The sequence below is a fragment of the Anomaloglossus baeobatrachus genome, chromosome 1 (genome assembly GCF_048569485.1).
Source record: "Anomaloglossus baeobatrachus isolate aAnoBae1 chromosome 1, aAnoBae1.hap1, whole genome shotgun sequence".
Taxonomy (NCBI): domain Eukaryota; kingdom Metazoa; phylum Chordata; class Amphibia; order Anura; family Aromobatidae; genus Anomaloglossus; species Anomaloglossus baeobatrachus.
In genome coordinates this window covers 268,113,663-268,139,634 of record NC_134353.1, presented here as the reverse complement: position 1 = coordinate 268,139,634, position 25,972 = coordinate 268,113,663, and the positions used below count along the sequence as shown (strand labels likewise).

Genomic DNA, 25,972 nt, shown 5'->3' with positions numbered 1-25,972 from the left:
TGTTTGCAATTACAGCGGTCAGTCGCTTTCTAAAGTTCTTGACCAAGTCTGCCCACACTACAGCAGGGATTTTAACCTTCTCCTCCATACAGATATTCTCCAAATCTTTCAGGTTTCAGGGGTGTCATTGGACAACATTGAGTTTCAGCACCTTCCAAAGATTTTCTATTAGGTTCAGGTGTGGAGACTGGCTACTCCACTCCAGGACCTTGCAAATGCTTCTTACGGAGCCACTCCCTAGCTGTGTGTTTTGAGTTATTGTCATGCGGGAAAACCCAGACACGACCCATCTTCAATGCTCTTATTGAGGGAAGAGGTTGTTGGCCAAAATCTCACAATACATGACTCCATCCATCCTCCCTTCAATACGATACAGTCGTCCTATCCTCTCCCTAAAGTATGATGTTTCCATCCTCATGCTTCACGGTTGGTAGAGTGTTCTTAAGGTTGTGTGGCATCCCTGAGGCTTCAGGCGCCACAGGGTACTGCACCTGATTTAAGTTGCTGTGCTCATCCCGGATTCCTAGGTGACCAGTGCCGGTTCCACACAACACCACAAACTACACACAGCAGACTTCCCTCCCCAATGGGGACTGGGACCAGGGTCGGGTCACAAAGGGAGTCACCACAGCGGTTGGGTCTATAGGATGCCACTGCATTTAGGGACTCCCGATCCACTGGGTTCGGAACTCTGTGTCAGGGAGGAGGAGTCACTGGGGAGTTGGAGGAGCCAAAAACCATTAGTGACACTTGGCGTAGAGAGCTGTGAGGGACTTTGGTAGAGAGAGGTGCTCACCTAGTGACGTCGGTGGGACACAGGAGTTACGGTCGCCAGTGGGATACGGTGTTAGTTCCCACAGGACAGGCGCAGTCGGGGTGTAGAGCCCTAGGTTAGGGGAAGCTTCAAGCTCACCTAATAAATCTACCAGGAGAAAATATTTCACGTTTCTTCACCTACCACAGTGTCCGGGGCACAGCAGCACATAGAGCCTGGGAATTGAGACTTAGGTCCAGCCCACTATAGGTTTGCGCTGCCTGAGAATGGACCGGGACTTTTTACACAAAAGAAGGGGACCCCAAGTAGCTTCAAGCCACGGGGACCTGCCAACAACAGAGCGCATAAAGAAAAGGCCCTCCGGTCACAGTACTGGCACCGGGATCCGAAGAGTTCAGGATCACCTGTAGCCCATCTTGGTGGAGACCGGCACCCCGGGGGCAGAAAGGACAATCAGTGAGTAAACAACTTGAACCACAGCCCCTGTGTTGTCTGTTTACTTGCTGTCGCCCTGTGCCTCAGTGCCACCGTCACTACTACGACCATCATCCTCCCTGGGGCCTAGCTCTTCTTGCGGAGAGCTGAAACATCCTAGCTGCATCACACCATCAGTCCCAGAAGTGAGAGAGACTAAGCAGGGGTGGCTCCCTCTCATAGCCGCACTCCGCAAATGGCGTCACATAACTCCCATCATCATCCCCTTCCTTTATTAAAAGACATCGCCAGGGTCATGAAGCCGGACCCCGCCACCGCTGACGTCCCCGGACTAGTCTGGCCAAGTTCCGAGTACCCCTGGCCCTGGAGCTGGGCGTGTCAGTTGTACTTATCCTATTTCTTCCTCCAAACACACCTAGTGTAGTTGATATCAAAAAGTTATGTTTTGGTCTCATCTGACCACATGCCTCTTCTAGATCATCCAGATGGTTATTGGTGTACTTCAAACGGGCCTAGACATGTGCTGGCATGAGCAGAAGGACCTTGCGTGCCCTGCAGATGATGGCGTAATGTTTTACTAACTGTAATCTTTGAGACTTTTGTCACAGCTCTCTTCAGGTCATTGACTAGACCTGTAGTTCTGGGCTCGTTCCTGACCTTTCTCAAAATCATCCTTACCCCATGAGGTCTGATCTTGCATGGAGCCCCAGACTGAGTAAAATTGACAGTCATCTTGTGTTTCTTCCATTTTCTAGCAATTGTGCCAACAGTTGTTGCCTTCTCACCAAGCTGTCTACCTCTTGTCCTGTAGTTCATTCTAGCTTGTGCTGGTCTACAGTTTTGTCCTTAGACAGCTCTTTGGTCTTGACTATGGTGTAGAGGTTGGAATGTGCTTGATTGATAAAGATGAGCGAACCTTTGGAAGTTTAGTTTGCTGTTCAGTAAATGAACCGAACCTCCCCATGTCCAAACGTGGCCCAAGGAGGTTCAGAATCACTGATTTGTAGTTTGAGTTTCTGCCCACATACAGCCAGCCATAAGCAGAATAATTCCGGGGGAGGGTGAGAGGGCTTTTTCAATTTTTTTTCTTTTGTTACACACCACATACTGTTGCTACTGCCAGTGTGTGCTGTTCAAACACTGCAAGCCACTCTCACAGGGCTGAGCACCAAGCATACCTGAGCACAGCATTACTCATGTGATTTAAGTTCGCATGTAAAGCATTCGAACTTCAAACCCTGTTTTTTTAAGTTGGTGTTCGGTTTGAAAAACAAACCTCGGGTTTGCTCATCTCTATTGATTAAGTGAGTAGACAGATGTCGGTTATACAGGTAACAAGTTTAAACAGGTGCAAATAATACAGGTAATGAGTGCAGAGTAGGAGGGCTTCTTTAATGGAACCTGACACCTACTACCCTGCGGGGCGTTCTTAAACGGTAAGGTCTGATGGGCATCGCTGCTCTCAGGTCCAGCACCTCCTCTATCCTTGCTATCGTCGTCCTCCTTGCTTTGTTGGGGATGACGCGTCCTATGTCATTCACACAGTGCCCTCCATTGCGCACACACACTTTGCTCTATCCTACTGAGGGCAGAGCAAAGAACAGTAATGCACAGGCATGGGGAAAGGTCAAAGAACACCTGTGCCTGCGCATTAGAGTACTTTGCTCTGCCCTCAGCAGGGTAGAGCATAGTGAGTGTGCGCAGGAGTGCAATTGCGGGCACTATGTGGCTGATGTAGTACACATCATGCACACAAAGCAAGGAGAACAGCGTTCGCAGAAGATGGAGGAGGCACCAGACACGATAGTAGCGACGCCCATTGGACCCGGACTATATCAGAACGGCCCACAAGTGAGTAGGTGACAGGTCCCTTTAACGAAAAAATATCAGGTCTGTGAGAGCCAGAATTCTTGCTGGTTGGTAGGTGAGCAAATACTTATTTCATACAATGAAATGCAAATTAATTATTTTAAAACCATACAATGTGATTTTCTGGATTTTGGGGGGATTCTGTACCTATGTGGGGTTTTCTTTAATATGTAACTATGATAAAAATTACATTCTTTATAGGGGAGAAAACTTTCAAATTCGGCAGTGTATCAAATACTTATTTTCCGCACTGTATGTAAAGTTTTAAATAACGCTGCTTAGTTTTTGATACGTCCTGGTATTTCTTTTTGACAAATTTATTTGTACAATAATGTATGGATTAAATACATTTTTAGGTGTGTTTCCATAGTGGAAATATGATAAAAACAAATAGTTTTTTTACCTGTGGATTTTTCTCAGCTAATTCAATTCTGTGGGGAAAATCCACACATAAAACTCAGCGTACCCACAAGAGAAATTGACATGCTGCAGATTTCAAAAACGCACCACAGGTCAGTTTACACTGTGTAAAAAAAAAAAAAAAAAACACAGTGGGCATGATATTTCTATAAATCTCATCCACTTTGTGAAACTCAAGGGGGCATGTGTGTACATGGTGAGTATTTGGTGAATTTTTTACCTCAGTATTTTTAAGCCAAGACCAGGAGTTGAACACTCAGTGGGAAACTAGAATAGAAAAACTGCACCACTTTTGGATTTTGACCCAATACTGGTTTTGGTTTACAAATATTGATGTAAAAAACTCTCCGAATACTCAATTTGTGCACGTGGCCTAGTGCTACGTTCTCTCTATGAGTATTTGGTGAGTTTTTGATGTTGTAGATTTTCTGCACAATCTCTTCACCTATTAGGTAAATAAGATTACTTACGTTTTTTATCGTGCTTTAGCCCCATTTCACACGTCAGTGAAAAACACAGACGTTCTTCACTGACGTGTAAAACACGCCCATGTCCCTCCGTGTGCCATGATTCACGGCACACGTGGGTTGTCTAAGTGCAATCCGGGCTCCATTCTCCGTGGTCCGTGGTTGCACATAGAGATTAAGGCGGGCTTTGCACGTTGCGACATCGCAAGCCGATGCTGCGATGTCGCACGCGATAGTCCCCGCCCCCGTCGCAGGTACGATATCTTGTGATAGCTGGCGTAGCGAAAATTATCGCTACGCCAGCTTCACATGCACTCACCTGCCCTGCGACCGTCGCTCTGGCCGGCGACCCGCCTCCTTCCTAATGGGGAGGGTTGTGCGGTGTCATAGCGACGTCACACAGCAGGCGGCAAATAGCGGCGGAGGGGCGGAGATGAGCAGGATGTAAACATCCCACCAACCTCCTTCCTTCCGTATAGCCGCCGGCAGGTAAGGTGAAGTTCCTCGCTCCTGCGACATAACACACAGTGATGTGTGCTGCTGCAGGAACGAGGAACAGCATCGTACTATCGCTGCAGCAAAATTATGGAAAAGTCGGAGCTTGCAACGATGATACGATAACGACGCTTTTGCGCTCGTTTATCGTATCATCTATGATTTACACACTACGACATCGCAAGTGACGCCGGATGTGCGTCACTTTCGATTTGACCCCACCGACATCGCACCTGCAATGTCATAGTGTGCAAAGCCGCCCTTACTCACCAGTGCCCGCTCCCGCTCTCCATGGTGCTGAACGCTCCCGCGGTGCAGCATCCGGCCAGCGCTGACCTCCGCAGCAGCTGCTTCCGGGTCGGCTGTGTCGTACATTCATGAATATGCATGACAGTAATGAGCCGACTCAGAAGCAGCAGACAGGCTGCACAGAGCGCCGCTGGAGTCGGGTGAGTAAAATTGTTTTTATTTTATAAGCACGTTTTTTTCTGGCAAGTGTTCCATGGATCACACCACTGTGTGGTCCGTGGGACATCAGTGATGCCAGAAAAAAATGGACATGTCTCCGTGCGGCAATCAGAAACACGCGTGTACACCTCATGGAGACACAGTCAGTGAAAAATCACTGATGTGTGAGCAGACTTATTGATTATAATGGGTCTGCGTATGTCAGTGATTCTGGTACGTATAAAAAAAAAGCAGAAATGTACCAGAATCACTGACGTCTGAAACGTGCCTTTATGTGAGTTTTTTTTACATGCGTTTTTGACACTGGTTTTTGTCTTTCTGGAATGTCATGTTTTAAACAAAGCTGTTTTGCTTTTGATACTTCTGATATTTGGCTTTGACAAAATATTATTGATACAGTCATGTGAAAATTACATGCGTTCTTAGGTGTTTCCTTCGAGGAAGCGCACTAAAATCCAGATGTGCGTTTTTTACCTGCATCTAGTACAAGTCTATGGGAAAAATCTGCACATAAAACTCAGCATAACTACAGGAGATATTCACATGCTGCAGATCTGAAACGCACCAGTTTGTGCTGCGTAAAAAAGACGCAGAGTGGGCTGGTCATGAGATTTCTAAAAATCCAATCCCTTTTGCAGGAACTGTAAGATGTTATGTTTTTGATGCAATGAATACATGCAATGGGGCCATGAGCTTTACAGTCTATCTTATTGACAAGATTACACTTTTATCTACACAATACTTTCTGTGGCAGAATTTCACTTCCTTAGAATATTTTATATTCTGATCTTCTCTGATGGCTTTTTAAAACTAAAAGACCATATTTAAAGTGCACCAATCACCAGGATTTTCCTATATAACCTGGCGCTATCATGCTGATTCTATACATACCTTTAGTTGTAAGATTGGATGTATAGCTTTTGAAACCCAAGCAAGTAAAGTTTGTAAAATGAACAGGTTTCTGATTGGCACCAGCTGCTGATCAGCTAATAGCTGGGGTGGATATTCATAGTGATTCCCACACCCCTGCCTGTTTGTTCCTCCCCCTATCTATTATTTATGCTAATGACATTATAGAGGCGTTTTATTAATAGTTGTGTTTATCAATCGTGGTGGCTAGAAGGACCTTGCTGATGTCATACCCATGTGACCAGAAGGTGTGGGGCCTCAGCTAACAAAGCTGATACCAGGAAGCAACATTATTTTTCTCTAGGATGAGGCCCCGCCCCTTCTGGTCACATGGATTTGACATCAGCAAGATCCTTTTAGCCACCATGATTATAGCCACAACCTTTTACAATTGAATTAGCATAAATAATAGACAGGGGGAGGACGGACAGGCAGGGGACAGTTATCACTATGAAAACCCACCCAGCTATTAGCTGATCGGTAGCTGCTGCCAATCAAAAAGCTGCTCATTTTACAAGCTTTACTTGCTTCTGTTTCAATAACTATACATCCTAGCTGACAACTAAAGATATGTATAGAATCAGCCTGATAGTGCCAGTATAGCACTGGCTTTAGGTTATTGTAGGAAAACCCTGGTGATTGATGTGCTTTAATGCAAATCTGTGATCTTGTCTTAAAGACGTTTCACCATATCTAATAAACAGCATTCTATTTGTTTTCATTGAAAAGCAAATACAAAATATACTAAAAAAATAAATCAAATTTTTCATTAATACCACGAGTAAGCTTTGAATATATAAAACAAAAAACTCATGTGATTGATATTATATTAAGTGCATTGTATTCCATTTATCATGTGCATCACAGGTAAAATTCATAAATCATTGGAATGATATAAGATCCAGAGCCAATATTGCCATATTCAAGTATCAATATTACCCTTTGTGATGTATTTAGGGACCAAGTAATCTTATTGTTTGCTATTGGCAAAATTGAAATTTATGATAGGACTTATTTAATCCATAAATCCTATTACGTGGGGCCATAGTTACTTCTTACCTCCAAAGAACTTTCTGACGCAGTTTGGCAAGAGCTCCTGCTAGTTTCTCGGCTATATCTTCAGATAAATATTTGACTCCTGCCCCAAATGAGACGAGTACAAAGCCTTGTTCATCCACACTATCCACCCAGGTCTCAAAATCCTTAAGAAAAAAAAAATAGTCAAAACTACTAATAATTAAGCATTAAGTTAAAGGAACCTAGTACTTGACTCATGTTGATCAAAACCTGGCAGCATGAATCAGAGCCTTGCTGCAAAATTGTAGCCAGGCATATTTTTCACTGAAATGTGAGAAATTATAGTTACAGTATTTTTTGTACTATAAGATGCACTTTTTTTTCCTAAAAATTTTGTAGAAAAGTAGGGGTGCATCTTATAGTCTAAATGTACCTGACTGTGTCTGGGGGGTGGAGGAACGGCTCACAAGAGTCAGGAACAAGGTCACATTAGGCAGACGCTGTGGCTAAAAGTGTGCCTGTTAATAAAAAAATGCATATCCACTGCTCCCCACTCCCATAATCCCACCCTTCTCTCAGCACTGAAGCTGGCACTGAGAGGTGGATGGGACTATGGGTGTGGGGAGCAGCTTACTGCAGCGGCTGGGCGATCACATCTTCCACTATTAAAAAGAATGAATATTCACTGCTCCCCACGCTTATAATCCTGGGCATTGAGAGCAGTGAATATTCTGGCAGCTGATGTCCGTGTGCAACTGGGGGCTCAAAGTAGTGACAGCATGTGCTGCGCCGCTTACATGCTAAAGTCAGTGGCTGGTATAAGAAGAGGATGCACTGGGGGAGCAGAGTGATGGTAAGTACAATTCTTTATTTTTTTTATGTGGGCGGCGTGATGGTAGGCGTATGCACCAGGATGACGCCATGATGGGGACATATATACGAGGATAAGGGACATATTTACCAGGATGGGGGTCATACATAGCAGGATGGGGGTCATATATACTAGGATTGAGAACATATATATCAGGATGAGGGGCATATATTCCAGAATGGGCCCAGGATATGGACCATATATACCAATATAGGGATCATATTTTATAGGATGGGTCAAGAATGAGGACCATATATACTAGGATGGGGACATACATACAAGGATGAGGATCATCTATACCAGGATGGGGGACATATGTAGCAGAATGAGGGCCATATATACTACATAATAGTGTCAACAGTACATTACCCCATAACAGTGCACCCTCCTCTGAAACCAAGGTGCGTCTTATAGTATGGTGCATCTTATAGTCCAAAAAATAAAGTGGGTGACAAATAGAGACTAAAATAATCTGGTACTGCTTCCATCTTGCTTTGCCCAGTGAAAATTCAGGTGATTGACAGGTGTCTGGCTATGGGAGAGCTGGCAAATCTAATTATATTAGCATTTCAGAGAAAGATATACCTGGTTGCAATCAAGCAGACAGGGTCTGAATAATGCAACCCACATGATTTGGGCAACATGAATTAAGTGAAACTTTCCCTGCAACTGCATGTAATAAAAAATCTATTTCTGGACAGTTACAGTGGTTCATGAGAACAGTAAAGGAAATGAGTGTAATCAATAAATCAATAAAAATGAGTCACTAAAATAAAATTAAAACTTACCAACACCTAAGTTAGTGATATTTCCACATAGGCATGCTATTACATAGTCTTTTGTTTGTTGTGCACTGCAGGACAACTGTGTGGTTGATGGAAGTAGTTCAAGGGATTTTCCACTATTGTAATACTGCTAAATACCTTAGAATAGGATATCAACATTGACATGGATCAAGATACCAGCAACAGTGTTTAGTGCTATACACTGTTTATGTAGCTGGTAAAAGCTGATCGGTTGGTATACTGGATGCAGGATCCCTAACTATCTATTATTGATGACTCTTCCTGTGTCACATCAAGATATGAGCAAACCCATTGAAGTTCAATTCGGCAAGTTTAACTGAACTTTAGATAAAGTTTGGTTTGGGACCCGGCTTAACCTAAACCCCAATGGATGTCACTGATTGGGCAGTTCGGCTTTCCACCCACATGCAGCCAGCCATAAACAGAACACTTCTGGGAGAGGGTTGGTAGACAGTTTCCATTTTTTTTCATTTGGGGCACACTACATCTGATCACAATGTTGTTGCCCCCAGTGTGATCCGTTCAAACACTACAACCAGCTTACAGTGGGCTGAGCAGTAAGCATACCCAAGCAAAACAATGCTTGCGAGAGTCGTTTGCATACATAAAGGCTCTGAACCCGAACTCTGTGTGAGGACCACCGCAGGTGAACTCATGAGATCACAGCTCGTCACTGCCCGAGGTGGGTCATACGCTACTGTGTGACCCACATGCTGTGACCTACAGTGCCCTGATGAGCTCATCATAATTCCCTGCCATGGTTCTCATACTGCACAGTATAAGAGCCGGCAGTGGCTGCTGTCCCACTCTGTAGGGAACATTCTGTTCTTCATAGGCTGGGACAGTGAGTCTGGGAACAACATGGGACCTCTATATGGATTAAGGCTGACTAGATTAGGGTTTTGATGGATAATAAATTGGTGAAGGAGGGTGTTTCTTGTCTCTTTTCTTTAATGAGTTTCTCTTATTATGTCTTTCAGGTTTGCTTTGGAGGAACGTTGTGGGACCTCCTTGTGGATTACGACAGAACTTAAGGATTTTTATTTTTTCAAATAAAGTGGTGAACTGGTTTAGGGGGGTTTTATTATCAAGAGAATATTTTTTTCTGCTTGTCCATTTCTAACTAATGAATTAGTAATTGGGGAGTCTGCTAGACACCCACCTATTACTAACACCAGGGCCTAATGCCAGCTGGCAATTCACAGTTGGCATCAACTCCATATATTACCCCGTTTTCCAATGCATCAGGGCAACGGGAAGAACAGAGGTGAAGCACAAGAATTTGTGCATCTAATGGATGCGCCACTTCTGGGGTAACTTTCTGCTTTTTTACAATAACAGGGCAAAGGAGCCCGGGAATCTTCAAGGATTGAACTTTGGGCACTAGAGGCTCCTGTACCCAGCATGATATCACCTCCTGCACCGCTCTCTGCACCTTGCTTGTAACTGGCAATAAATACGAGGTGTCCCAGGCACGACAATGGGACTAGCGGGAATCTGTGCCTGGTTATAGTAGGATAGATCTGCCCAGACCACAAATAACAGCTACCCCTCACCATACCTGACATTCCGATCCTGGACCAGTGGACTCTCGTTTTGGATTGGCAACTAAGGTGAGCTGACTCTCACAGTGAGACAATGTGTGATTTACTACATGGGAGTTATATGTGCAGTTCATGTGCTTAGATTTGTTTACTACTCATGATGACAAGAGTTTTAATTAATTTGCAGTAATCTACACATCCTTTGGATTATATTCATACCTGTACTTTTCTGTTCACACCACAAATAGGCTTTCATAACATTTGCCTGGCATGGTGATTTAATCATTCCATCAGATGATTATATCCGATCTCAATCCTATTAAAAATTTATGGGTAAAGCTGAAAAGGCAGGTGCAAGCAAGGCAACCTACCAACATAGCTTAGTTACTTACACCAGTTCAGGAGGAATGGGCCCAAATTCCTACCAACTATTGTGAGAAACTTGTGGAAAGATATCCAAAATGTTTGACCCAAGTCATACAGTTTAAGGGCAAGGGTACCAAATACTAATGAAATGGATGTAAACTTTTGACTGCAGAAGGTAATAAAAATGTCATAAAACATTCTCTCTCTCATTATTCTGCAGTTTGGCAAATATAAATAATTTTGGTAATCCAAACCGAGATATATATATATATATATATGTATATATATATATATATATATATATATATATATATATATATATATTTATATATATATATACTGTATATATATATATATATATATATATATATATATATAAACTGTATGTATATACACACACAACTGAAGTGTAATTGAAGTGTAGACTTTCAGATTTAATTATAGGGGTTTAACAAAAATATCCTGTGAAACATTTAGGAATTGCAACCATTCTTCTACAAAGGTTCCTCATTTCAGGGGCTCAAATACGATGGTACGATGCAGTTGCAACTGGTATAGCAGACTTGACCAATAGGGTACAATATAGCAGCGGCCCTTATAGTAGACTTGACCAATAGGGTAGAACGCATCAGCGGCCGGTACAGTAAGATTGGCCGATAGGGTACGATGCAGCAGCAGCCAGTATAGCAAACTTTGTCGACAGGGTATAATACAACAGCGGCTGGTATAGCAGGCTTGGCCAGCAGGGTACGATGCAGCAGCAGCGGATACATGACGTACTGGAACACAGACTGGAATTAGCAATATGGAACAAACTAAAAACTAGCAATGTATAGATCATGTTGCCCAGGCACCTCCCTTAAGGGGATGGTGCCTTAAAGGGAAACTGTCACCAGGCTTTTGCTACCCCATCTGAGAGCAACATAATGTAGAGACAAACACCCTGATGCCAGTGATGTGTAACTTACTGATCTTTTTGGTGTAATTTTGATAAAATCAATGATTACTCTACTTCAAATCCAGCCCTTATACAGAGCTCATGAATATGCTGGACTATATGGCAGCAAGCCAAGTATTCCTCTAATGATAATCTACTGCCGATTAAACAGGGATTTTATCAAAACTACACTAAGCAGCCAAGTAAGTGGAATAACAGCTAGAATCAGGATCTTTGTGTCACGCTGTACTCTAAGATGTACAATAGCAGTACAGCGCAGCAATGTGGGACTGAGAGGATTCCTGAAACTATCTGAGAAGGTAGTTAGCTGGTAAACCACTAGGGGGCGTAAAAGTGGAGGAATCATATGAGCAGGGAATTCCCTAGCAGAGGTAATACTAGTCAAGCCCACCAGATGGCAGTAGAATCATCAGAAAGCCGTGTCACAACATGAGCTCTTGTAAGTACACAAGGGCAAAGTCTAAACGTAGTCAGAGTGAAGCAAATAGTCAGTAGCTGAGAAATCAGAGCCTAGAAGCGAGGGGGAGTGGGAAGGCAAGACAGAATTAGGGTAAACAGATAAGGAACGAACAGGGAGACAGCGGGAGAGACACTGATGGAAACAGACAACAGAGGAGGTTAACAGGTCAGGTGAACACGGAGGTCAGGAGGGGGCAGGGCAGACAACAGGTCACTCAAGAGCAGAACACAGCAGAGCCAGAAATATCACTGGCGAAGTCCAAGAGACACAGTGCCCTAATAAAGCAGCCTGACCTCCAGAACGAGGCAGAAAGGATTAACCCCTAACGTGACCTGCATCAGAAGTGAAACTAAAAAAAAGGCTCAGCTCCAGCTGAGCCAGGAGTCAATCATGACACTTTGCCCTTACAGTATGCTGCTCTCAGATTAGGTGGCAAAAACCTGGTGACAGATAACCTTTAAATATCTGATGCCTCTCAGGCATATCCTAGGACTTACTGGCCTTTTAAGAAAAGGTGCACGTGTGCCTAAGGAAATCTGTGTCCCAGGAAATCTGTGCATCGTGCACAGGGCCCGGGAGACGGCAGCAGGTAGGGAGCAGCCACCGCTGAGCAACCGAGAGGGTGAGTGTGCGGCATCCCTGAAGGGGGAGGGGAGCAGGGCAGTTGCTGGGATGCAACTAAGGGAATTAAATTGTGTTTTTTCCTTTGTGATGTTTTGCCAGGCCTTTACTACAGCTGACTTCAGTTATTGCTTGAATGTGCATCTTTCTGCCTTAAGCATGTGAAATGCAAGCTCGAAAGAGTTGAGATCTGGTGATTGACTCGGCTATTGCAGAATATTTCCTTTTTTAACTTAAAAAATTCCTGGGTTGCTTTTGCAGTATGTTTTGGGCTTCTGTCCATCTGTAATGTAAAGTAAAGCCCTGTACACTTCATAATTCATCTACCTGCTTCTGTCATCAGTCACATCATCAATAAACACTAGTGACCCAGTGCCAATGGAAGCCATGCATGCCTGACCATCATACTGCCTCCACCATGTTTTACAGAAGATGTGGTGTGCTTTGGATCATGAGTTGTTCCAAGCCTTTTCCATACTCCATGTCCAAAGAATGCTATTCTAGACCTGGTCTGTCGTTTTTAAATATTTTTTGCAGGCTAATCTAGCCTTTCCATTTTTAAGGTATCCAGGCCTTTTTGAGTTTGCAAGCTCATCAGTGCACTCTTTTTGCAGAAAGTACCAATCTGTTGATTTGGCCACTCCTAACATTTTGCTAGCTCTCTGATGGATTTCTTTTCTTTCAGCTTAAAGGGAACCTGTCAGCAGAAATTTTGCAATAAACCTAAAAGATTCCCCCTCTGCAGCTCCTGGGCTGCATTCTGAAAAGGTTCCTGTTTCTATTATGCCCCCTTTGAGACCAAAATAAAGACTTTATAAAGTCTTACCTTTTTGTATGCAAATCTTTTTTTATGTACATTAGTCGCCCTCCTGCCGCTTTACGCTGTCCCCATCACTCATTTCCATAACTGAGGACACCGCCCAGTGCTCCCAAGGTCTCGAACATGCGCCGTGCCACTCTCGCGGGACTGAGCACTGTGCACAGTGTGACCGCTGGTGACGTGATTGCGCAGGCGTGAGATTATGGGCGGCGCTGTGATTGTCATCAGCAAGTACCCGCCCATAATTTCGTGCCCGCACTTTCCCCTCTGCCTCCACCGTTCTGCGCAAGCACTAGCCAGATACACCCACGTCACCTCTTACCCATCTTTCTCTGGAGCAGGAAATAGATGGGAGGACCGGAGCAGCATAACGGTGGAGGCAGAGTGAAAAGCTCGGGCACGAGATTATGGGCGGGTACTTGCTGATGACAATCACAGCGCCGCCCATAATCTCACGCCTGCACAATCACGTCACCAGCGGTCACACTGCACAGTGCTCACTCCCGCGAGAGTGGCACTGGGCATGCGCGGGGACCTCGGGAGCACTGGACGGAGTCCTCAGTTATGGAAATGAGCGATGGGGGACGGCGTAAAGCGGTAGGAGGGCGACTAATGGACGCAAAAGAGCCCGCCCCCGTGTACATAAAAAAGATTTGCATACAAAAAGGTAACACTTTATAAAGTATTTATTTTGGTCTCAAAGGGGGCACAATAGCAACAGGAACCGTGCTAGAATGCAGCCCACGAGCTGCAGAAGGGGAATGTTTTAGGTTTATTGCGAAATTTCTGCTGACAGGTTCCCTTTAATGATGGTTTAAATCTCTTCCTGTTGTGGGTTCACAACAACAGCTTCCAAATGTAAATGCTACACCTGCAATCAACTCAGACCTTTTACCTGCTTATTTGATAATAGATTAATAAAATAAATAGCCTGTGCCACCCAAAAATCTTTTGCGGTAACTGTGCAATTACTTTTGGTCCCTTAAAAGGCAGCTGCATATTAAAGAGCTGTAATTCCTAAACCCTGTCTCCAAATAGGATGTGAATACCCTCAAGTTAAAGCTAAGGGTCTACCCTTTACTAAAACATATTCAAAATACAGTTATATAGTAATATGGTCTTAAACAACTAAAATGCCAAAATGTATCACTGTCAAAATATTTTTGGCCTTAAAATATATATTATACATAAATACATATTAACCCCTTCACGACCAATGACGGATCTATCCGTCATGGATCGTGTGAGGTTAATCCCCGCCCCCTGCCGTGGGCAGGTCGCGGCGATCTGTGCACATATCAGCTGTTTTCAACAGCTGACATGTGTGCCTGCATGTTATGAGTGGAATCGCATTCCACCCGCAACATTTAACCCCTTACATCTCGCTGCCAAAGTCTGGCAGCGAGATCTATATGCGCGCGGCCATTATTTTCACTTACCACCGCCCCCATCGGAAGTCACGTGCGTGATCACGTGACTTTCGGTGGTTGCCATGGTAGCACAGGGTCATGTGATGACGCCTGTAGCTATCATGAGTCAATTACGGTTTCACTCGGCCCAGAGCCGAGTGAATCAGAAAGTGATCATATCTGCTGTTTACAGCTGTGTAGCTGTGATCAGCAGATAGGGCAGAGCGATCGCATTGTTGACCAAATAGCCCCCTAGAAGGACTAGTAAAATAAAAAAAAGTAAAAAAAAAAAGTTTAAAAAAAACCCCAAAAAGCCTAAAAGTTCAAATCACCCGCCTTTCACCCCATTGAAAATTAAAGGCATAAAAAAAATAAAAAATATACATATACTTGGTATCGCCGAGTTCAGAAATGCCCGATCTATCAAAATATAAAATTAATTAATCTGATTGGTAAACGGTGTAGCGGCAAAAAATATCCAAACGCCAAACTTACGTTTTTTTGGACGCCGCAAGTTTTACGCAAAATACAATAACAGGCAATCAAAATATAGCATCTGCACAAACATGGTACCATTAAAAATGTCAGCTCGAGACGCAAAAAATAAGTCATCACTGAGCCATAGATCCCAAAAAATGAAAACGCTACGGGTTTCGGAAAATGGCGCAAAATGTACGCCACTTTTATTGGACAAGCTTGTGAATTTTTTTTTTAATCCCTTAGATACAAGTAAACCTATACATGTTTGGTGTCTACAAACTCGCACCGACTTCAGGCATCACAATGACACATCAGTTTTACCATATAGTGAACATGGTGAATAAAACATCCCAATAACTATTGTGTGATCACACTTTTTTTTGCAGTTTTTCCACACTTAGAATTTTTTTGCTGTTGTCCAGTACACTATATGGTAAAACTTATGGTTTCATTTAAAAATACAACTCATCCCGCAAAAAACAAGCCCTTATATGGCAAGATTGACAAAAAATTAAAAAAGTTACGGCTCTCGGAAGAAGGGGAGCAAAAAACAAAAACGGAAAACTCTCTGGGGCTGAAGGGGTTAAAACATATATTATACATAAATTACATTTACACATACAGGTGAAATAAGTATTAAACATTTCATATGTTATATTTCTAAAGGTGCTATTGAAATTAACTTCTCACCAGATTTTGGTAACAACCCATCCAATTCACACAGGCAAGGAAATGAAAACCATAGTTGTCTATCAATAAAGTTATGTGTAAACATGAGAAGTAACACAGGGAAAAAGAATTGAACACATGAATAAAGAGGTGCAAAAAGCCATGGAAGATCATAACACCAACTGAAATGTATCAATAATTAGAAAGCAATCCGGCCACTTATTGAAAAATAATATCATCTGGCTCAACTGGTGTCCTATAAGAAAATGTGTCATTACCAAGGTGCCGCACAAGATATAACTCATGATATGAAATGCCAGTGAGCTGTCTCAAGATCTTCAAAATCATATTGTTACAAAATATAGTGATGGCATTGTTATAGAAGAATGTTTAAACTACTGAAGATTCCAGTGAGGACTGTTGGGGCCATAATCTCGAAGTGGAAAGAACATAATTTCATTATAAACCAACCACGACCAGGTGCTCCCACCAAGATTCCACACAGAGGAGTAAAAATAATTGTCAGAAGAGTTGTTGAAGAGCCAAGGACTACAGCGGGCTTTACACGCTACGATATTGTTAATGAATTATCGTCGGGGTCACGTTGTTTGTGACACACATCCGGCGTCATTACCGATATCGTAGCGTGTAACAGTTATGTGCAACCTAAAACGATCGCAAAAGCGGCAAAAATCGTTTGCCGAGGAGAGGTCGTCCTAAAACAAAAAATCGTTTACCTCTCATTAGCGATGTTGTTTCTCATTCCTGCGGCAGCACACATCGCTATGTGTGACACCGCAGGAGCGAAGAACATCTCCTTACCTGCCTCCACCGGCAATGCGGAAGGAAGAGGTGGGCAGGATGTTTACGTCCCGCTCATCTCCGCCCCTCCGCTTCTATTAGACGACTGCCGTGTGACGCCACACGACCTGCCCCTTTAGAAAGCAGGAGGATCACCGGCCAGAGCGACGTCGCCGGACAGGTAAGTATGTGTGATGGGGGTAAGCGAGGTTGTGCGCGACGGGCAGCGATTTACCCGTGTCTCACAACCGACGGGGGTGGGTACAATCACAGCGTGTAAAGCCTGCTTACCTGTTGAGAGCTATGGAAAGACTTGGAATCAGGAGATACAATTGTTCAAAAGAAAACAATCAGTAATGCGCTCAACCTCCATGGCCTGTATGCACGCTCAACACACAAGACTCCACTGCTGAACAAAAAGCACATTCAAGTGCATATAAATATTGCTCAACAACATTTAGACAAGTCTGTGAAATGCTGGGAGAATTTAGTTTGGCCAGATGAGACAAATATTGAACTCTTTGAATGCCATAATACACTCCATGTTTGGTGGCTAACAGGCATTGCATATCACCCCAAAGACACCATATCAACAGTGAAGTTTGAAGGTGGGAACATTATGGTGTGCATACGGCAGTGGCAAACTTCATATGCTTGAAGGAAGGATGACTGCACAAATGTACCAAGACATTCTTGATAAAAATCTGCTGCCATCTAACAGGATGATGAAGCTGAAATGAGAGTAGAAATTTCAGCAAGACAATGATCCCAAACACACAATCAAGGAAACTCAACTGGTTTCAGAGAAATAAAATAAAGCAGCTAGAATGGCTCTACCAATCGCCTGAACAGAATCCAATAGAAAATTTATGCAAGGAACTAATACTCAGAGTTCATAAAAGCCCATGGAACCTTCAGGATTTGAAGAGTGTTTGTGGAGAAGAATCGACCAAAATCAAACCTGAGCAATGCACGTGACGCGTGTCTTGAAGCTGTCATCACTAGAGATGAGTGAACTTGTTCAAAAATGTTTGCCAATCTCAAATTTGGCATGAACCTAGGCTCACTCAGGTCAGGATCGGATTCACAAATACTTTTCTCAAAAATCAGCAACGTTTGGCTTTGTTTGGTAACTGTTCACATTTACAGTATTGCAGAAACCATCCACTCCCGGCCCCATCACAGCCACATCAAGTATTAGCATGGCTGTGATTGGCCAGGGAAATCACTATGAAAAAAAAGGAAGCAAAATGGTTAAAGCAGGACAAACATACCAGTCTCTGCGTGGCTGTAACACTACTTCCGGGTCTGCTCATTAACCCTCATTAATATCCACTGCTTCACCTGCACACCGGCAGTCCCAGTTTCTCTGATTGATTACAGTCAGACCACACCCACATCCTGTGTGACAGCATCTGTGATTGGTTTGAATCACACACGCTGTCTGCGTATCTATAGTGTAAAAAAAAAAAAATACATTGGTGTAGGGTCCCCCCATATTATGATATCCACTACAGGTAAAGCATACGGCTACAGTCTGCAGCCCCCAGCCGTGTGCTTATCTTAGCTATGTATCAAAATAAGAGGCACTCTAGGAGGCTTATTTTAAAAAATATAAAATAAATAATTTAAAAAAAAGATGTTGTGCATTTAAAATTATTTTTTTAAATCATTTAAAAAAACTGCATGGGGTCTCCGTGTTTTGATACATAGCAAAGATGAGCACACGGCTGGCGGCTGCAGCCTGTAGCCATCTGCTTTCTCTGAGCTGGCTATCAATATATGGGGGACCCGAAGCCAATTTTTTTTTAGTTAATTTACACTTCATTAGGGGACTCAAAAGCGTGTGTGATATGTTTGTCATGCTGTTCGTCGAGCTGTTCTGCGAACACTGGGAAAGTCGGCGAACATGAACCGAACTGAACCTTGACCAGTCCACTCATCTTTAGTCATCACCAACAAAGGCTTTTGTTGCCTGTGTGAATAGGATGGGTTGTTACAGACATCTGGTGGGACATTCAAGTCAATAGCACCTTTATAAATATATTTACTTAGAAAATTGATGACGTGTTTTATGTTTATGTCATCCACTGTACATACATATATATGCAACCACTATGTATACAAAAAATGTTAAAAGCCTGACGAATGCAGTACCCTTTAAATTGCTAAGATAAAGAGAAAAAAGACACACATTAACTGCTAAAGACTTGAAAAGAATCAAATGTTAAGGGACCAGGAGACCATTATCTTCCAGTGCTGTACAATTCCAGCTCTGCAAATTCCCTAGAGTGTCCAGATGTGCCAGGTGTTCAGCGCTCAGAGACATGATTAAGTCAGGTAAAATATATCTTTGATTAAGTCACAAATTGAAACATCAATACTTAGACAACAAATATCTGAAGACAGATTTTTCAAATGTTTTATGGACTGATGAGATGAGAGTGACTCTTGATGGATGCGTTTGTTTGTGGGACTCCTAAACGGAAGCCTGGCAGAGGCTTATCGCACCATTGACTCACAGTGGAACCGGAATTATAACATTGCAAAGCGGACTATCCTGGAATACCATGCTATCACCCCAGACTCACATACATAGGGCACAGTTCCAAGACCTCCCATGCACCACTGGGGGATCTTTTAGGATTTAAGAACATAAGATGTCGCAGGCATGTCAGAGATGGCTGGAAGTGGAAAATGTTTTCACTGTGGAAGACGTTCTGCAGGCTTCTGGACAATAAGCCACAGCCTGCTCCTGCACTCCGACCCTCTCCAGTTATACCTGCCCCTTCAACCAGCCGCAGACCGATGACAACCACTGCTCACAATCCTGGGCCCCAACAGTTCCGACGATGCTCTGTGGGAATCACAGGGAGGAGATGCTATGGGTGTGGGCAACCTGGGCACCTGCAATCCAGTTGTCCCACAAGGACTTGGAGGGAGCCACACGCACCTCCACCTTATCTGGTGCATTTTAGGCATTCCATCCTGCCTGAGGAAGAGCTACCACCACCTCCACCGGAGTGGACCGTTGACCCCTGCATCATAGATGCCCCTGTTGGAGTGTATAGCCTCCGGCCTTTGTCACCAGGTTCTCCTGCCTTCTCCAGAATGCACATTGGAAGGAATATGACACTGAGGAGATGTTATCGATGTGGGCAGCCTGGGCATTTGCAAACACTTGGCCTGTTGGTCGAGTGAGGAATAACCTTGCACCAAATCGACCTGTTCATTCTCTACAGCCAAATACAATGTGGGAAGAGTTCTTACCCCTTCAGGTTGACTTGCCTAATGGCTCAGACACTCATGGTCGACCACTAGGGGTGTATGGGGTGCGAGCCACAGCCCCCAGTTCCTCTTACCATCAAAGTAAGCACTTACAGAAGGTTGTGATGGATGGATAGAGAGTCATTGGATTTTGTGATTCCAGGGCTTTTCTCACAATAGCTGATCCTCGGGTGGTTGGGCCAGAGGCGATACATCATGGACCAGAGATTGTTATTGAATTGGCTGGAGGACAAAGGAGGGATATCCCAAAGGCAACTGTAGATCTGGACTTTGACTTTGGGGTCAAGCAATACGTGGTTGTGGTGATGAGCAGCCTGCATGCAGATATTCTCGTAGGAAATGATGTGGGAGATCTACAATGCCAATTTGTGGGTGCAGAAAACACAGTTTGAGTAAAGGAGGACACGAAGGAAGCTTGTCCTTACAACCCAACCACTGTACAAGGGACTATCCACAAGCTGAGCATTTGGGACTTAAGTGAGGTGGCCAGAGGTCTGTGTAGACCTCATGGCGTACTCACTTATTAAGAAGGAGGGAGAGGTTGTGATGGTGTGATATTGTGGGTAATGTACCATTTTGTATGGGTTCACGTTTAGGGAGTGGTGGTCTGTCTATGTGATGTATTGTTTGTCCTTTCTGCAGGGTTATAACACCTTGCAGTGCTTCTGTCCCTAGGAGTGGGGGAGTGGGTCTGGAATACACCCAAACTCTCTGTTTACCTGAGAGATCAGTCATTCTGGGTGAGACTTAGAAGAGAGAAGAAGCAAGATTTAACCTCTGAGGGAGATGCTGAGGCTGCAGCCAGCCCCCAGAGAGACTGTGAGAAACCCCGATTTCCCTGGAGAAGGACTGCTGGAGGATTGGGACTGAACTCCGGGACATTTAAGCCATTTCTGGACTATTTTTACGCTCCATGTGGTGGATTATTTGATCGTCATTCTGTATTGCATGGAATAAATATGTGTGGCACCCTGGACTAGCCAGGTCGTCACAGGTAACATACATACACCCCCACCCCCATTAGACAGTAACATTAGCCAAACACAAAATCCTTGTTGCCTCCCTCCAGGGTCTGATGTCCACACCAGGTGGGGCAGAGCCAAGCGGTTGGCCCCACCCACCGAGGAGTTCACAGGCCTGGAGGCGGGAAAAGTGTCAGAGTAGTTTTGGAGGTTGAAGTGTGAGGAGTAAACACTTGGGTATCTGGGTTTGTGGCCCAGGCACTGACAGCAAAGTTGGCAGACGGTGGTGGCAGTCTGCAGGAGTGGTGAAGCAACGCGGAACCGTAGGACCGGGGTCGAGCGTTGGCCCGCCGGTACCGACCGGGGAGCGAAGTGAAGCCAGCACACACAGGCAGGGCCATCGGACCCCGACCAGGCTTGGAGCCGCCGACAATAGTCAAATCCGAGTGTGACCGGAACCCCAGGAGTTCCCTAACAGCCAATGACCCGATAGAAGGCAACCGCCCACACCGTGAGGGTATACAGCTACCGCCTAAGGCTAGAGACCCAAGGGCCAGCGCCTGCGGGCAAACGGGCTCCTCCGGCATCCATACACCGGGTAGCGGACTACTGTTGGGGATCCATCGTAGCCAAACAAGTACATCAAGGTGCAGGGAAAGACAGCCGCCATCACCTGTCCGGGGAGAGACACTGCAGCCGGCTGCGGGACCCGTCCATCCAGCCGTTTGGTTTACGAAGGACTTTGTGCATCTCTTGCTGAGTGAGTACACACGTGCCATCCGGCACCACGCCGCGCTGTCCCTGCAAACCTGCATCTCACCAACCCTGCCTCCCCATTACACCACCGGGCCCCGGGACCACCGACCCCTACCCACGGAGGGGGAAAACAACATCCCAGCTGATCCCTGCCATCGCTCCCGGGATCCCCGTCACCAGCAGCGGTGGTGCCCATCTTCACCACAACCCGTGGGTGGCGTCACGGACTAAATCCCCCAAACCAACCACCACTTTCACTCACGGGCGAGGAGCGCCGCTCGAGTCCCCGGATCCGGCCCACCACTCGAGCTACCGAGCAGCAGCAGCTGCAGCAGCACCGGACCCGAGCGTTAGCGAGCGACCAGCAGCAGCGGCGGCGTCCTCCCCGCCCGCGACATATGCTTTCGATTATTCACTCATCTCTCGCTCTGTTGATTGTGTGATATCGGAGAAGGGCCCCTTCACAGACCTAAACCCTATTAAGAACTTATGGGTCTTTTTTAAAGGAACCCTATCAGAACAGAATCACTGTTTAAACCAAGTAAATGCGCCCAGTGTATCATGGAGGTGCCAATCATTTAAATACACTTTACCACCTGCTTGTTGTCCATCTATCTCTGCCTTTCTCTGCCTCTATGAAGTCAGCAGCATCAATTAAAAAAGAGGGTGGAGATAGAGTGAAAACAAACAGATGGGAAGGTGTATTTCAACATTTGCCCCTCCATGATGCACGAGTGACTGCACTTGGTTTGAGCAGTCATTCTTTAAACAGGAGATTTATGGTGAAAGAAAACAGTACACCTCTCTGAATAATGTTTCGGACGTTGCAGAAAAGGTTATCATATTTTTTTGTTCTGAAGACGATTTGGATTATAAGATGCACCTCAAATTTAGAGGAGGGAAAATAGGAAAAAAAATTTTTAATGTTAAAATGAGGGTCTATCTTATATTGCTTAACAGGGGGGAGCGGCGGTGGTGGAGCAGCTCAGGAAGATCACTGGAGGCAGAGTCAGCGATGTTGCGGGCTCACAGGAGGGGGTGTTGCATCTCAGGAGGTTCAGTGAATGGTGGGTCAGCGATACTGCAGCTTCAGGGGTATCGCGGCTGTGGGTGCCATTGATTTGTCGGCATGCTGCGGTGGTGTCACTGCAGTGGAGCAACTCAGGGGGTTCACAGGATGGGGTGTCGGGGTGACGCTGCAGTGGCGAGCGCCTGATCTGACTTCGGCCTCCATTGAATTGCTCACAATTGACGCAATGGACTTCAAGAAAATGGCCGCAGAGTCCATCTTGTCAGTATGTGCACGCGCTACCTCAGCAGAAATTTTCTTTAGGTTCATTGCGTCAACCGTGACCGATTCAATAGAGCCCGCATTCAGATCAGGCACTCGCCACCGCGACACTGCAGTGACACCCTCAGTATCGCCGACCCTGCCTAATATGACCCCGCTCCACTATTGCCGCCCCTGTAAGTCATATGCGCATTGTAAGACGCACCCTCATTTTACCCCCAGTTTGGGGAAAAAGTGCCTCTTACAATATGGAAAATACAGTGCTTGTCAACAGACTGGAAAACTTACCGTATTTTTCGGACTTGTTGGGAGAAAGTGGGGGGTGTGTCTAATTAGTCTGAATGTAAGGTTGCAGGGAATGAGGGTGCTGCGATGGAGTGGGTCATTGGCGGCACGAGCAGGCTGTAGCAGTACCTGCTGTAACCACGTGAACCCGCTCATTTCATATGCACGCCCATTCTCCCACCCATCCCCATCATCTCTCAGCACTGAAGCCGGTGCTGACAGGTGGGCAGGATGATGGGCGGGGGGTGCGCGCATAATATTCTGCCGGCCTACGTGATCACCCCTGGCAACTACAGCCTGGAGTCATCATGTGCGGCTATATTCACTGCCCCCCATGCATCATCATCAGTGCGGGATGCAGTGAATAAGTATGGTATACTCACTGGCCACTGATCTCTGCAGCATCGCGATGTCCTCCTGTCTGCCGGCCCGCTGATCTGTGTAGAGAACGGTGAGCACAGGGATGACGTCATCGCTGTGCGCACCGCTCTCCATCTCCACACACATCAGCGGCGGCAGCCAGGAGGAGATCACGATGCTGCAGGGGAACGGCTCCATACAGGTCAGCGGCGCTACTGACATAGAGAGGAAGACGAGCGATGCTGCTGGAGCAAGGAAAGGTGAGTATAAACATTTATTTTTTTCTGTGCCATAGGATACAGGCCATATAGCAGGATGGGGTATATAGCAGGATGAGGGCATATACCAGGATGTGGGTATATTATGAGCAGGATGGGGGTATATAGTAGGAGGGGGGTATATGAGCAGGACGGGGGTATATAGCAGGATGGGGGTATATAACAGGATGGGGGCTATACCAGGCTGAGGGACATATATACAAGAATGGGGATCATATAGAAGGCAGGAGGATCATTACTAGGATGGGGTACCTTAGTAGAGAATTTGGGGACATTACCCCCCTAACAGTGTCAGAGCAGATCCTCGCCCCATAAGAGGCTACTTTCACGCTTGCGTTCAGCGCAATCCACTGCTATGGAGAATAGCACAGTCCGTTAACGCACTGCGCAATTCTCCATAGACTTGTATTGACGACGCACTGTAACGCAAGTGTCTGTGCTTCACCCGCTGGATGACGCTGCGTCGTTATTTTGACGCAGCGTCGAGCGGAGGGAATGCTACATGTAGCATTTTTTGGGTTGTTAAAATAACGCACCTTGACGGATTCCGTTGAAATCCATCAAGGCATCTAATGATTGTCTATGGTGGCGGATTCCGCCGCTATGCGCTGGGCGGCGGAATCCGCTGACGGATTCCGTCACGTTCTACTGAGCATGCTCAGCATCTCCAGCAGAACGATCAAAATCATTTAAAATCACTCCTGGTCTCTCTCAGCCCTCTCACCCCCTCTCTCATACTCACCGATCACGGGCACGACGCTGCACAGTTGTTACAAAGCTCCGGCGGCTTTTCCTCTTTTGAAAATGCCGGCCGCTCATTATTCCATCTAGTATTCACTGCTTCCCCCGCCCACCGGGGCCTATGATTGGTTGCAGTCAGACCCGCCCCCACGCTGAGTGACAGCTGTCTCACTGCAACTAATGACAGCCGCCGGTGGGCGGGTCTATATCGTACAGTACAATAAATAAATAACTAATTAAAAAGAAATAACGTGCGGTCCCCCCTAATTTTGATACCAGCCAAGGTAAAGTCAGACGGGTGAAGGCTGGTATTCTCAGGATGGGGAGCCCCACGTTATGGGGAGCCCCCCAGCCTAACAATATCAGCCATCAGCCGCCCGGAATCGCCGCATCCATTAGATGCGACAGTCCTGGGACTCTACACGGCTCATCCCGAATTGCATTGGTGCGGTGGCAATCGAGGTAATAAGGAGTTAATGGCAGCAGCCCATAGCTGCCAATAAGTCCTAGGTTAATCATGGCAGGCGTCTATGAGACACCCACAATGATTAACCTGTAAGTGAAAGTAAAGAAACACATACACCCGAAAAAATACTTTATTTGGAATAAAAGATAAAAAACCACCATCTTTCATCACTTTATTAAAATCCCCAAATACCCCTCTAGGTCCGGCGTAATCCACATGAGGTCCCACGACGCATCCAGCTCTGCTACTTGAAGCTGACAGGAGTGGCAGTAGAACACCGCCGCTCCTGTGAGCTCCACGCAGAAACTGAAGGGAGTCGCGCTGTCAGCGGGAACGTCACTGAGGTAATGCCTGTGTGTGTGCGGTGATGATGGGTGCGGTAGTGTCTGCATGTGCGGCGATGATGATGGGGGCGGTAGTGCCGGGATGTGTGTGATGATGATGATGAGTGCGGTAGTGCCAGGCTGTGTGATGATGATGGGTGCAGTAGTGCCGGGGTGTGTGATGATGATGGCTGCGGTAGTGCCGGGATGTGTGTGATGATGATGAGTGCGGTAGTGCCGGGGTGTGTGATGATGATGGGTGCGGTAGTGCCAGGCTGTGTGTGATGTGGATGAGTGCGGCAGAGGCCGGGGTGTGTGATGATGATGGTGCGGTAGTGCCAGGATGTGTGTGATGATGATGAGTGCGGTAGTGCCTGCGTGTGCAGTGATGATGATGATGGGTGCGGTAGTGCCGGGATGTGTGTGCTGATGATGAGTGCGGTAGTGCTGGGATGTGTGTGATGATGATGAGTGCGGTAGTGCCAGGATGTGTGTGATGATGATGAGTGTGGTAGTGCTGGGGTGTGTGATGATGATGGGTGCAGTAGTGCCGGATGTGTTT

At 45.6% G+C, this 25,972-nt stretch overlaps 1 protein-coding gene across 1 annotated transcript in view; it reads right to left on the bottom strand.

Moving 5' to 3' along the window:
- The window catches only part of UGT8 (UDP glycosyltransferase 8), a 160,337-nt gene that overhangs the window by 17,265 nt on the left and 117,100 nt on the right, over window positions 1-25,972 (bottom strand). The window contains exon 3 of the mRNA XM_075350038.1: window positions 6,898-7,040. Coding sequence (XP_075206153.1) covers window positions 6,898-7,040 — 143 coding nt within the window. The remainder of the gene's footprint in view (window positions 1-6,897; window positions 7,041-25,972) is intronic.